This window comes from Rhinoderma darwinii, chromosome 3 (genome assembly GCF_050947455.1).
Source record: "Rhinoderma darwinii isolate aRhiDar2 chromosome 3, aRhiDar2.hap1, whole genome shotgun sequence".
In the NCBI taxonomy this organism is placed as follows: domain Eukaryota; kingdom Metazoa; phylum Chordata; class Amphibia; order Anura; family Rhinodermatidae; genus Rhinoderma; species Rhinoderma darwinii.
In genome coordinates, this window is record NC_134689.1 from 229,479,032 (window position 1) to 229,493,900 (window position 14,869).

The window sequence follows — 14,869 nt, forward strand, 5'->3', positions numbered from 1 at the left end:
ATGCAAAGTAATTGTAGCTACTGTATGGTAACTGTATCCATATTGGCTCGACATTATAATTGCAACATCTTATTCAGAGATTATGTATGTTGTAAAAGGATTTTGGAAGACCAATAATGGGGGTACCAAGTATTGCCTCCTCTCTGTACAATCCCCTTCTATCGGAGTGTACACTCTTACAAAGCATCCATTGTGTAAGGAAGAACTTGGAGGGTGTACATAGGTTGTTAAAGGGTGGAAACAGTTGTAATTCAGAAGACGTAAAATGGTTTTACATGGAAATATAGTTCCCTCCACAGAAATAAGGGTTTGTTCACATGTGATTTTATTTCCCCTTTCTGGATACTTTTCTCCTCCTGTTGCTTTTACTGGGGGTGGGAGGTAGAATGTGGTTAAAATACCTGAACATTTTCTACTTGCAACTTCCATTATTTCAAAAGGTAAAGCTGCTACCTATTTGGCTGGTACTTTCCAATGGAAATAATGGAAGTTGCACAAAGCATAAGCCTCGTGTATATACAGCTGTACTAGGGCTGTGTGTTTATATGAATCTAAAATACAGCGCCCATACTGAGCTCACTGGTTTAATTCAGCTGAATCAGGTTTGGATGTTTTGGCCATCTGGAGCAGTGTGTGGAAGGCTGTACACCAGCATGTGGTTCTGAACCATGCTCTGTTGGGTGCCGTATGTATTGCACTACTGTACCCAATTTCTGTCGGTACATATCTATGTACAGTAAGGCCCCATGCACGTGTGTGCCCTATTACAGCCTATACGGAAGTAATAGACCAAAATATAAATCCTATCAAATATATAATACAAAAAAAAAGTCCTCATTTAGTCGTAAAAGCTTTGTCCCTTTTAGGAGAGCATACAACTTCAGCTGGGGCTTCTCTCCTCAGGGGGCAGTCTGAGTTTTACCAGGTTTTGACTGTTCTGTGCGGCTTTCTGCTTTTGAGCTGAGGGAGCCCAATGGGAGGGTGGGGTATTATTAATGTGTAGTATGGGTACAGAGAAATCTTACTGCAGACTGGTTGTTATTTTAGCAGCAGCAGAAGATGATTCTGTGTATTCGGGAGTCTGCTCAGAGGCAAACACCAACAGAAGTCCTCAAGAACAATATATGGACGCCTTACGGGGGTGTAGCCATCGTAGGAGGTGCAGCCAGGCCTGAAAGGTGTAGGAGGCCTGCCAGCTCCGCTTCCTATGGCAGAGCAGAGAGCTATTGGCTCCCTGGCCTGCCACTAACTCTGGTAAGCTAAAAGCTGTTTTAGGCCCATGGCCTACTCGACGTCTGGAGGATGTTACGGCAATGCGCCGGCCAGCAAGCAGAAAAGGCATCCGCTCGTCATGGGAACGGAGTTAAGTCAGGGATTTTTTTTATTGGCATTAAGAGGGCCCTTTTTATGGGGGGGGGGGGGGGCTAACTAATATATGGTGATGCTAGTAATGAAGGAGTCTAATTACTATATGGGGCACTATAAATGGAGGGAGGCTGACTGCTATATGGGGGCACTGTAAATGGAGGCCTACCTATAATATGGGGGGCACTATAAATGGAAGGAGCTTTATTATATGGGAGCACTAAGTGGATGGGCTCTAGCTACTATATGGGAGTGCTATTAATGGAGGGGGCCTAATTACTATGTGGGGCATGATTAATGGAGGGCTAACTACTAAATGGAGCACTAATGAAGGGTCCCTAAATATCTGGGGACACTAGAGTACTTCTACTGTGTAGGCGCACAAGGAGGGGCATTACTACTGTGGTGGAATTAATACTGCGTGGGGTACTGAGATGGGTAGTATTACCGTCTATGGATAGGGTGTAGAGGATTGGGAATAGGTGAGAAATGTGCTGGAAAATCGAGCAACCACAGCGGTCTGTATTTAAATTTCTACAGAGACTAGCCCTAGTCGGGAGAAGTAGTCAGTCAAATGAAGAAAACAAAGAAAAGTGAACTAATCCAATCTGAGAAGGCATCGCCTGTGAGTCACTGGATTTAACTGTACTGTATTCACTTATATGGTCTGGAAAGCGCCTGTGTAGAACTTGTATCTACCACTATATGCTGGTAATAATAGTCTGTATAGAGGTTTTTATTCACTAACATGGTGGCATTTTTCAGTTCCTATGTGGTCATGGTGTTGCAGAATTATTCAGTAACCGTATTGTGGTATTCAGTCACTATGCAGTGATAATACGTGGTCATGTTGTGGAGGTATTATTCAGTGACCGTATGGTGTTCTTAGTAACTGTGGTGGTAATATGTAGTCATTGTGTGGCGGTATTATTTAGTCACTATGTAGTGGCAATCTGTGATCATGGTGTGGAGGTATTATTCAGTAACCATATGGTGGTAATCCTTCACTATGTAGTGGTAATATCCAGTCACTATGTGGTCATGGTGTGGTGGTATTATTTGTCTATTGTATAGTGGTATCATTGCGAATATTCGACTTGGTATACTTGGTTTTGTTTAGTAACAGGTGATATTTGTGCCTTGTATAGTGTATTTTTTGTTATTATTTGGTAACTTTATGATTATAGTTTAGAGGTATATTATATAAAAAATTGTATTCTAGCTATGTTGTCTTTGAGACTAGCAACGTCACTTGGGCCTGCGCTTTTTGAGAATCAAGCTGGTTGATGAGGCGGTGGGACACAGGTGCAAAATTTGCCTTGGGGCCCACAGGACTGGCTCCTTCATTTCCAAGGCTGGGTTCGCATGTCGCGGTCAAAAAGCATTTATTTTTGACGCAGACCTCTTCCTTAATTTTTGCAAAAACCTTGGCAAAATGCCGCAAACACATTATGACCACGACGTGTGAACCCACCCCAAGTGTTCGTTTGATGCACAGGAGCCTCTTTGTATCTGCTTCTAGAAAGAAGGTAAATTGTGTCACTCAGGGTTATTTTGTGCTTTTACCACCTCCTCTAACTGGGCTGTATAATACACAGGAAAATCTTATTACATAGCTTGTAAAATAACTATATTCTGTATGAAGTCAAGTCCAGGCTCCTGGCTGGAGGTGAGCTAATTTTTCTGTCGATTTTTAACATCTTGCATCCAAGTAGGACGCACTGGTGTCTCAACACATCAGGATTGAGATTTGCTTTTGGAGTTTTCAAGAAAAAAAGGTGAATCAATTCTCCCATTCAATGAACCAGAAAAATGTCAAAATGGCGCAATAGGTGAATTGATTTGCTCACCACGAATTTTGGAGTTTGCTTGTTTTTATGTTAAAGATGCATACAATCCAATGTTTGAAATGCAGGGCTAGCATTAGGGGTGTGCAACTCAACCCTGCTGAAGAGGGGTACCACTGGTGGCCTGGCACCCAAGCCTTGTGACTACTACAAATCTTAATATTAATCGTATAGCAGAATTATTTAGCCATTGTATAGCACTTAGTTTACTTAATGTACTGTAGGCATGTCAGTATTATTTGAGTGATGTACGGTGGAATCTACATTGTGTGGCACTACTACTTATGCACATACTGTACGGTATGATTATTTGTACATAGTATGACCGTACACCACATGGTGGTTGCCTACAGAAGGTACTGCATAGGGCACCACCCAATGTTAGGCCAGCCCTGATCAAATTAGGAGAGCTCTAAATTAATTCGATTCCACAAAATAGACGTCTGGACTAGACTTCTGAATTGTTCTCGCTAGACTGGCAAAATGTTTAAATTAAACTGGGCAAGTAAAAGTATATGAAACCTGGAATGATGACAAAAGAGGCAAAGAGAGACAAACAAAATCAAATTGTGTGGAGTCTAAAATAATGAAATTATGGCACCACCTAGTGGTCTTTTTTGGCATGCACTCTTTCCCTCTAGTTCAACTGTATCATTCCGTTCAATGTAAGGCCCCGTTCCAGTCAATAGTTTTAAGGCCCCAAAACTGCTGACCGAGTGATATAGGAGAGGGCATTTGAAACTTTTCGGTTTTTTTTTCTAGGTCATGCAAGTTGCATGACTGAGAAACAGACGTTTGATTCCAACAACCATGACAACACCCCTGCTCTAATACAAAACACCAGAGATTGTTTGTCCGCAGTCTCTAACATCATGTCCTCTCTCTATCTGAAATTGAATCCTTCTAAAACTGAGCTCCTTGTGTTCCCACCATCTTCTAACCTCCCTAAACCTGTCTCCATCTCAGTGTGTGGCTCTACCATAACTCCTAGGCAGCGCGCCTGCTGTCTCGGGGTTAGTTTTGACTCCGATCTTTCCTTTACTTCTCACATTCAATCACTTTCACGCTCCTCTCACTTTCACCTCAAAAACATCTCTAGAATCCGCCGTTTTCTTACTGTGGAAACAGCCAAAACTCGTCTTGACTACTGTAAGGGTATGTGCACACAGTAGCAGGCTTTTAGGTCTGAAAAGACAGACTGTTTTCAGGAGAAAACAGCTGCCTCGTTTCAGACGTAAATGCTCCTCCTCGCATTTTGCGAGGCTTCTCTGACAGCCGTAAATTTTGAGCTGCTCGTCATTGAGTTCAATGAAGAACGGCTCAAATTACGTCTGAAAGAAGTGTCCTGCACTTCTTTTGACGAGGCTGTATTTTTACACGTCGTCGTTTGACAGCTGTCAAACGACGACGCGTAAATGACAGGTCGTCTGCACAGTACTTCGGCAAACCCATTCAAATGAATGGGCAGATGTTTGCCGACGTATTGTAGCCCTATTTTCAGACGTAAAACGAGGCATAAAACGCCTCGTTTACGTCTGAAAATAGGTCGTGTGAACCCAGCCTAACTGATTACTAGTCGGTCTTCAGCTCACTAAACTCTCACCTCTCCAATCTATCCTCCAGGCAGCAGCCAGGCTCATATTTATGACCAACCGCTACACCAACGCCTCTACTTCAGCATTCAATTCAAACTTATTACTCTCGCCCACAAAGCTCTCCACAGTGCTGCACCTCCTTACATCTCCTCCCTCATCTCTGTCTACCACCCTACTCGGGCTCTACGTTCTGCTAACGACCTTAGATTAAAATCCTCCATAATCCGAACCTCCCCCTCCCGTCTCCAAGATTTTTCTTGTGCTGCACCCGTCCTCTGGAATGCGCTACCATGGAAAATCGGATTAATTCCCAATATCTACAGTTTTAAACGTGCACTGAAAACACATCTTTTTAAACTGGCCTATAACATTCCAAAATCCCACTCCTTTCCTTTGCCCCATTAGTTATCCGAATAAGATTCCCTCACACTCCTTCTCTTCATGTCCGTCATACACGGATACTGGCTGGTGACCGGCTCATGCAGCTTTATATTACAACCCCATGTGTATAAAAGATGGCTGGACCATTGTACTGAACAAAGACTGTTACACTTTGTGTCTCCCTTATTTCCTCATAGATTGTAAGCTCTTGCGAGCAGGGTCCTCACTCCTCTGGTTTGAATTGTAAATTAACTTTGTCACTATGTAATGTCTGATATTGTTTGTTTATGCCCCCTCTAAATTGTAAAGTGCTGCATAATATGGTGGTGCTATATAAATAAAGATTATTATTAACAGCGTAGCGGTCGCAAGTGCCACTCTCTGCTCTGAGTGATGGGTCGAGCAGGCAATCAGGAGACTGCTGGAGACGTCACTTAGAGCAGAGGGCGGGGCTTGCAGCAAGCAGTGCATATCAAGTTCCGACTTAGTGACACTTGCGATTGTCACGCTGGGGGAATTAAACATAATTTTCTTGGTCATGCAACTTGCATGACTGAGAAAAAAGGTACATTTAAAATGCTCTCTCCCCTACCCTATACCTCCCTGTCTGCCGTTTTGAGACCTGAAAACTGCTGACAGGTTCCCTTTAAGCATATGGTTTAGTTTTTTTTTAAGAGAAAATTCTAATTAACTTTATGGCATATATCTGCCATTCATTCTTATTGTCATGCACACTTTTGTTACTTGTCTCGTAGAATTCTATAGGAACGTCATAAGATATACATTGCCTTGCGAAAGTATTCACCCCCTTGGTGTTTTACATGTTTTGTTGCATTACAACCTGGAATTAATATGAATTTTTAATTTTATGTAAAGGATCTGACAAAATAGTCCAAACTGTTAGGAGCCTCACACACGAGCGTGTTCGGTCCATGATATACGCCAGCCGCATTTCCTGGACCAAATACACTGCCGGGAGCCAGGCTCCTAGCATCATAGTTATCTATGACGCTAGGTGTCCCTGTCTCTCCGCGGAACTACTGTCCCGTAATGAAAACATGATTACAGTACGGGACAGTTGTCCTGCAGCGAGGCAGTGACACCTAGCATCGTACATAACTATGATGCTAGGAGCCCGGCTCCCTGCAGTGTGTTCGGTCCGGGAAATGCGGCCAACATACGGACCATATATCACGGACCATATATCACGGATCAAACGCGCATGAGTGGGAGGCCTTACAGTGAAAAAAAATGTAAAAATACCTTTAAAAAAACACTGTAGTTGTTTGTTCATATGTATTCACCTCGATTGCTATGACACCCCTAAATAATGAGCTCTTCATCAGGTCGGAGCCAAAGTTGTGGAAAAGTATAGATCAAGGATGGGTTGTTATAAAAAAAAAAAAAAAAAAAACAACTGAAAAGAGAGGGCTGCCCACATACAGACCGGGGAGGGCATTAATCAGAGAATCGACAAAGACGCTAACGATAACACTGAAGGAGTTCCAAAGATCCACAATGGAGATGGCAGTATCCGTCCATAGGACATCTATAAGCTATAGACTCCATAGACTAGGGCTTTATGGAAAAATGGGCAGGAAAAAAAGCCATTGCTTGAAGAAAAGCATAAGAAAACACGTTTTGAGTTCGCCAAACAGCATGTGCCAGACTCCCCAAACACATGGAAAAAGGTTCTCTGGTCAGATAAGACTAAAATGTTACTTTTTGGACATTATAGGAACGTGTTTGTAGGGCGCAACCGCAACACTTTTTATCACCCCAAAGACGCTGTTCTCACAGTGAAGCATGTGGTAGCAGTACCGTGCTGTGGGGATGCTTTTCATCAGCAGGGACTGGAAAACTGGTCAGGATTGAAGGAAAGATGGATGGCAGTAAATACAGGGAAATTCTTGAGAAAAACCTGTTTTAGTCTGCCAGAGATTTGATATTGGGACAGAGGTTTACCTTCCAGCAGTACAATGACCCTAAACATACTGGTAAAGCTACACAAGAGCGGTTTAAGAGGAACCCTTTAAATGTGTTGGAATGACCTAGTCAAAGCCCAGACCTCAATCCAAGTGAGAATCTGTGGCATGACTTGAAGATTTCTGTACACCATCACAACACATCTAACTTTAAAGGGGTTATCCGGGGACTAAAAATTGATTTGCATTCATGGTTTTATGTAAAAAGAAGTCACTTACTAATGTACTTTAATGAAAAATTCTGTACTAAATGGTGCAGTTCAAACCTCGTGAATTGTTCCTGGAAGACCTGTAGCTTTTCTAATATTGATGACACGGCCCCACGTGACTAAGGGCTTGCTTCCTGTGCTTTTCGTGTCGGCGTGTTATTAGTGGCATGACCGCAAGGGGCTGTCACATTGCCTATTGCTGGAGTCCCCGAGCAGAGCATCAGCTAGCGGTTTGTTTGGGACTCCAGCACTGCTCCCGACATTTGGTCGGTGACTTCAGGGGTTTCCTATAGCTGGAGTTCCCGAGCAGAGTATCAGTTGATGCTCTGCTCGGGAACTCCAGCTATAGGAAACCCCTAAAGTCACTGTCCATATATGGACAGTGACGTCGGCAGCAGCAGTGGAGTCCCCGAGCAGAGCATCACCTGATGCTCTGCCTGGGGACTCCCGTACTGCTGCCGACGTCACTGTCCATATATGGACAGTGACGTCGGCAGCAGTACGGAAGTCCCCAGGCAGAGCATCAGCTGATGCTCTGTTCGGGGACTCCTGCTATAGGAAACCCCTGAAGTCACTGTTCATATTCGGTAGCAGTAGTGGAGTCCCCGAGCAGAGCATCAGCTTATGCTCTGCTCGGGGACTCCAGCGATAGGAAACCCCTGATGTCACTGTCCATATATGGACAGTGACGTCGGCAGCAGTAGTGGAGTCCCCGAGCAGAGCATCAGCTGATGCTCTGCTTGGGAACTCCAGCTATAGGAAACCCCTGAAGTCACTGACCAAATATCGAGAGCAGTACTGGAGTCTCGAGCAAAGCGCTAGCTGATGCGCTGCTGGGGGACTCCAGAAATAGGCAATGTGTCAGTCCCTTGCCGTCATGCCATTGATAATATGCCGACACAAACAGCACAGGACGCAAGCTCTCAGTCACGTGGGGCCGTGCCGTCGCGTCATCAATATTAAAAAAGTTACGGGACTTCCGGGAACAATTCACCGGGTTTGAACGGCACTATTTAGTACCGAATTTTAAATTAAAGTACATTAGTAAGTGACTTATTTTTACATAAAAATATGAATGCAAAGCAATTTTTAAACTTTTTTGGTCCCCGGATAATCCCCTTAAGGAATTAGAGCAGTTTTGCCTGGAATGTCTAGATGTGCTAAGCTAATAGACATACCCCAAGAAACCTGTATCTGTAATTGCCGCAAAAGGCGGTTCCACAAAGTATTGACTTTCTGGGGGGAATACTAAGATCCTGTTTACACTGAGTTTTTTGCAGGCGGAAAAATCTGCGTCAAAATTCCTTCAGGAATTTTGAGGCAGATTTTGACCTTCCTGCAGAACATTCAAAGCGTTTTTTGCCTGCGGCCATTGAGTGCTGCGGGCAAAAACCGCTGTGAAAAACGCGATCTTCACCTCCCATTGATGTCAATGGGAGGTCTGAGACGGGAAGACTGAAGAATGGTCATGTCGCTTCTTTTTTCCACGAGTGTCTTTGACTGCTCGCGGGGGAAAAAAACCGCCTCTGCCTCCCATTGAAATCAATGTGAGGCGATTTCATGTGTTTTTTGGCACACTTTCCGATGCAGCTTTTGAGTTAAAAACAGCGCCAAAATACTCTGTGTGAGCTAGCTCTTAAAGTTCTCTGTTTTTTGTACCTTCTGAGTGTTTGGCATGTTCTGTAAATCAAATGGTATAAACCCCTCAAATTTTATTTTGAGGGGTTTCCTATTTATTTAAGGTTGTAATGCAACAAAACCAGAAAAACATTAAGGGGGATATGAATACTTTTGCAAAGTACTGTATTTGTATAGTTTTATTTTTGCTAATCAAACATATCCTTCTGACCTATAATAGATGTGAAGACTATTTTAAACAAAATAGGGCAGATTTATTATTGATTTGTGCCAAAAAGAACAGATGTTTGTACCTCACTAGAGACACTTTCAAAGCGTCTAGAAATAGAACATCAACTTGCACCAAAATTTTGGCACAAAGATCTGCCGAAAACAAAGCCTACCAAGAGGTGGTATAAGGAACAGAAAAGTTTTCTAACATATCTAGCAAGATGCACCAACTTTATCATACATCGTGCGCTGCTGTAATATATTAGTCACATTGACTGCCTGGTCTAAGTTTACCCAGTCAAAATCTTAAACAGCATTAGTAAATTTGCCCGAGTATTTTTAAATTTAGTACTGGAAACCAAGCTTTGCTCTTTTATCTTCAGTACTAGAAATTTTGTTAATAAGTAGGAAGAGCTTTGCATGTCAAAGGTTAAAATTATAGATATGTTGAGCAGCCTGTTTAGAATTTGTATGTGATTTTTGCCGCTTATGCCCTCTATTAGCTGTCTCTGTAGTGTGCCTCACCTAGGCTCTGCTGACTTTGTTGCAGCTGGAGTCTTAAAGAGGCTCTGTCACCACATTATAAGTGGCCTATCTTCTACATAATGTGATCGGTGCTGTAATGTAGATTACAGCAGTGTTTTTTTTTATTTAGAAAAACTATAATTTTTGACGGAGTTATAACCTATATTAGCTTTATGCGAATGAGTTTCTCAATGGACAACTGGGCATGTTTTACTATATGACCAAGTGGGCGTTGTGGAGAGAAGTGTATGACGCTGACCAATCACTGACCAATCAGCGTCATACACTTCTCCCCATTCATTTACACAGCAGATAGTGTTCTTACTAGTTTGCAGTCACATACTCGCACACTAACGTTACTGAAGAGTCTTGAAAGTTAATAGACATCACGTCCAACCAGGACGGGATGTCTATAAATCACTGCCGACACTTCTCTAACGTTTAGTGTGGGAGTTAATGACAGCAAGCATGATTTACAGCGTGATCTCGCGAGATTACGCTTGCTGTCATTAACTCCCACACTTAGGCCGGATTCACACGAGCGTGTGCGTATTGCGCACGCAAAAAACACGGCGTTTTGCGTGTGCAAAAGGCACTTAACAGCTCCGTGTGTCAGCCCTGTATGATGCGCGGCTGCGTGATTTTCGTGCAACCGCCATCATTATGACACTCCGTTTGGATGTTTGTAAACAGAAAAGCGCGTGGTGCTTTTCTGTTTACATTCATAGTTTTACTGCTGTTGCGCGAATTACGCGCATCCCACGGAAGTGCTTCCATGTGGTGCGCATGATTTTCACGCACCCATTGACTTCAATGGGTGCGTGATGCGCGAAATACGCACAAAGAACGGACATGTCGTGAGTTTTACGCAGCGGACTCACGCTGCGTAAAAATCACGAAACTGTCTGCACGGCCCCATAGACTAATATAGGTCCGTGCGACGCACGTGAAAATCACACGCGTTGCACGGACGTATATCACGTTCTTCTGAATAAGCCCTAAACGTTAGAGAAGTGTCGGCAGTGATGAATAGACATCCTGTCCTGGTTGGACGTGATGTCTATTAACTCTCAAGACTCTTCAGTAACTTTAGTGTGTGTGTGTATGTGACTGCACACTAGTAAGAACACTATCTGCTGTGTAAATGAATGGGGGGAAGTGTATGACGCTGATTGGTCAGCGTCATACACTCCTCTGTACAACGCCCACTTGGTCATATAGTAAAACACGCCCAGTTGTTCATTGAGAAACTCATTAGCATAAATCTAATATAGGTCATAACTCCATCAAAAATGATAATTTACTAAATAAAAAACACTGCTGTCACCTACATTACAGCGCCGATCACATCATGTACAATATAGGCCACTTATGTGGTGACAGAGCCTCTTTAAACCTGGGCACAAAGAGTTGGGGGCTTGGGGACTTACATCTTCTGGCCGCTGTATATATACGGCACACGTCGGGTGGGGGAGTATGGAGCAGGCTCATGGGCTAAGCCTGCACCATAGATCAAGCGTGTCGGCTAAATCTTACAGCCGACACTTCAGTGTAACGAGTGGGATCACGCTCAAGTGCTCTCCCACTCATTTAACCCCTTAGATGCCGCGGTTAATAATGAGCAAGCGGCACCTAAGTGTTTAGAAACGGGGGGGTCCCCGGTAACATTGCAAAGGCCCCCCCCCCCCCCGCTACGCATTCTGCTATCTTTGTACTCCTCCAAAGCCCTGCTTCCGGCAGGGCTTCATAGTAGACTGTCAGTATAATGATATACTGCAATACATTAGGATTTGAGTATATCATGCACGCTATCCAAGAATAGGAGGACTAGTAAAAAAAGTTAAATACAGTAAAATAAAAAAAATTTTATATATAAAACTTTGAACAGTTCAAACCCCCCCTTTTCCATTTTCCCCCAGGCACAATGTAAAAAAAAAATTAACATATCCGAACTATTACAATTTATCATTATTTAGCCTGCACGATGAACGCCATAAAAAAAAAATTAAATGAAAACACCAGAATCGCTGTTCTTTGCTCACTACGTCTACAAGAAAATTTTTTAAAAAAAGAGATCAAAAAGTCTCATGTACTCCAAAATGTTACCAATAGAAACGACAGCTCGCTCTGCAAAAACAAAGCCCTCATACTGCTCAATCGACGAAAAAAAATAAATTATGACCCTCAGAATATGGTGACAAAACTCCATTTTATTTGTAACAATTAGTTTTTTTTTTTCTTATAAAAGTAGTAACACATCAAAAAAACGATATAAATTTGGTATCGCTGTAATCGTATTGACCCACAGTATAACGTTAACATGCCGTTTTTACCTCACGGTGAACGCTTTAAAAATGAAACACCCCCCGAAACACTGGTTTTTTTTTTCCTATTCCATCCCACAAAAATATTTTTTTCCCAGTTTCTCACTACATTATATGGTACAATAAATGGTGCAGTGAAAATCTACAACTTGTCCCGCAAAAAACAAACAGCTATATCGATGGAAAAATTAAAAAGTTGTGGCTTTTGGAATGTGAGGAAGAAAAAACGAAAGTGTAAATCTGAAAAATTTCTGCGGCGAGGAGGGGTTAAAATGATTATCTTTGATCTGTTTGGGGCAGGTTCACTTTAACTAAATTGATATTGCTTTTAGGGCAGATTCAGACGAACATTGCGTTTTTGTGCGCGCAAAAAACACGGCGTTTTGCGCGCGCAAAAACCACTTGACAGCTGCGTGTGTCATCCGTGTATGATGCGCGGCTGCGTGATTTTCGCGCAGCCGCCATCATAGAGATGAGGCTAGTCGACGCCCGTCACTGTCCAAGGTGCTGAAAGAGCTAACTGATCGGCAGTAACTCTTTCAGCACCCTCGACAGTGAATGCCGAACACAATAGCGAGAAACCTGTTAAAAAAAAAGAAAACTTACCGAGAACTTCCCTCCCGACCGTTGCCTTGGTGACGCGTCCTTGGTGACGCGCCTCTCTTGACATCGGGCCCCACCTCCCTGGATGACGCGGCAGTCCATATGACCACTGCAGCCTGTGCTTGGCCTGTGATTGGCTGGAGCTGTCACTTGGACTGAATTGTCATCCCGGGAGGTCAGACTGGAGGAAAAAGCCGGGAGTTATCGGTAAGTCAGAACTTCTTTTTTTTTTTACAGGTTCATGTATATTTGGATCGGAAGTCACTGTCCATGGTGCTGAAACAGTTTAACTCTTTCAGCACCCCGGACAGTGACTATCTCTTGACATCACGTACCGGAAATTTTTTTGCCGGGTTCGGCCAAAACGAGTTCGGCCGAACCCGGTGAAGTTCGGTTCGGTTGTCCGGGTTCGCTCATCTCAAAGACACTCCGCTTGGATGTTTGGAAACAGAAAAGCACGTGGTGCTTTTCTGTTTACATTCATCCTTATGACAGCTGGTGCGCTGTTTCAGTCGGTTCGCACGGAAGTGCTTCCGTGCGACCTGCGTGGCTTTCACGCACCCATTGACTTCAATGGGTGCGTGATGCGCGAAATACGCGGAGATATTGAGCATGTCGCGCTTTTTGCGCAGCTGACAAACGCTGCGCAAAAAGCACGGACTGTCTGTACTGCCCCATAGACTTGTATTGGTCTGTGCGTGGCGCGTGAAAACCACGCGGCCCGCACGGACCCAATACACGCTCGTGTGAATCCCCCCTAACAGATTTTTTACTTACTGTGTTCATTAGCATTTATACAGTGCACTTGGATACTTCCACTTGAATTGTAGGTGCCTTTCAAGACTTGACATTCTCTTTCCCTGAAGCGTTTAGAAAATTCCCCTTTTAATTTCTTGTATGTATCTTCAGTAACAAATCTAGGAAAACAGACAATTAAAATTGTCGATTTTTTTTTTCCTTTCATTAAATTATTTTTTTAATAAAGGTCAGTTGTCTAATGTGCAGTTAAATACACCCACCTATATATAAAAAAGAAAGCAATAAATAATATCTTATGCATGTTTACAATTCTCACGAAACATGCATAGGGGAAAAACAGCAAGGAATATTTTCTGTAGAAACTTAGGTAATGACTAATTAGGAATTAGACTTCTGCCCACGTCTATTTCATACTTCACTCCTTAGACCTCGTGCATGTGGCCTTATTACAGATCTGTGTTGTATGCATTGGTAAGCCAATGTCTATAGCGTGCTATGGGCCACTCTCAATGCCAGGATTTTAGGTCAGTTTTTTGCGTTAGTATTTGGAAGCCAAAACTAGGAGCGGACCCAAACATAGAAGAGGTGCAAATCTTTTCATTATACCTTTTCTTTGTGGAGTTTTCACTTCTGGTTTTGGCTTCCAAATACAGATGCAAAATATTGACCAAAATACTGCCGTGTGAAAGTGCCCCCGACTTTGCACAGATTTTATATTTTATTCACAGATTCATATGTAAAGGAAATTGCGGCACGCAGCATCTGATGCAGTATTATGCAGATACGCCCCCCCCCCCCCCCCCCCGAATTGCTTCTAGGGAAGAAGACAAAGCCTCATGGAGGCACCATATGATGGCACACAGAGTGACTACGGTTTCGACATATAATGACAGTATGATAAATTTGGTGCATGTTGCTAGATGTGTTAGGTACTTTTTCTCCTCCTTATGTCATCTTGACTGATTTACTCAACATCAATATTTGGAGCCAAAAAATGGCACACGTCGTTAATAAATCTGGTGCATTTTACGACTTCTCTTAGTCATGCCTTTTTTTAAAAAAAAAACAAAACTATTTATACACTTTTCCAAACTGTCGAGGAATGTGCAAAAGGTTTCTAAAATACAAAAAAAAAAAATGGTGCATGGCATGTACGCCCCATTTTTTGCGCAATTTGAGCTGGAATTCTAGTGCTTTTTGCTTAGTAATCTTCCCCTATTGTATTATACTTGCAGATTTTTGGTGCAGATCCTCAATAAATCTGTAGCATGGACACATGTTACTTTAAAGTCTATATATAAAATATGAGTCTACATACAGGCTATATCGACACAGGGCAGATACGCTGCGTAAAAGCACACAGCGTATCCGTCCTCGGCGCCACAGGGAATCCCGTTCAAAAAACTGCACCAAATTGTGGTGCACTTT

The 14,869-nt window shown here is 42.9% G+C and overlaps 1 protein-coding gene across 2 annotated transcripts in view; it reads right to left on the minus strand.

The window, feature by feature from the left end:
* The window catches only part of TSGA13 (testis specific 13), a 30,488-nt gene that overhangs the window by 363 nt on the left and 15,256 nt on the right, over positions 1–14,869 (minus strand). For both annotated transcript variants that reach the window (XM_075855094.1, XM_075855092.1), the window contains exon 8: positions 13,460–13,599. In XM_075855094.1, coding sequence (XP_075711209.1) covers positions 13,460–13,599 — 140 coding nt within the window. The remainder of the gene's footprint in view (positions 1–13,459; positions 13,600–14,869) is intronic.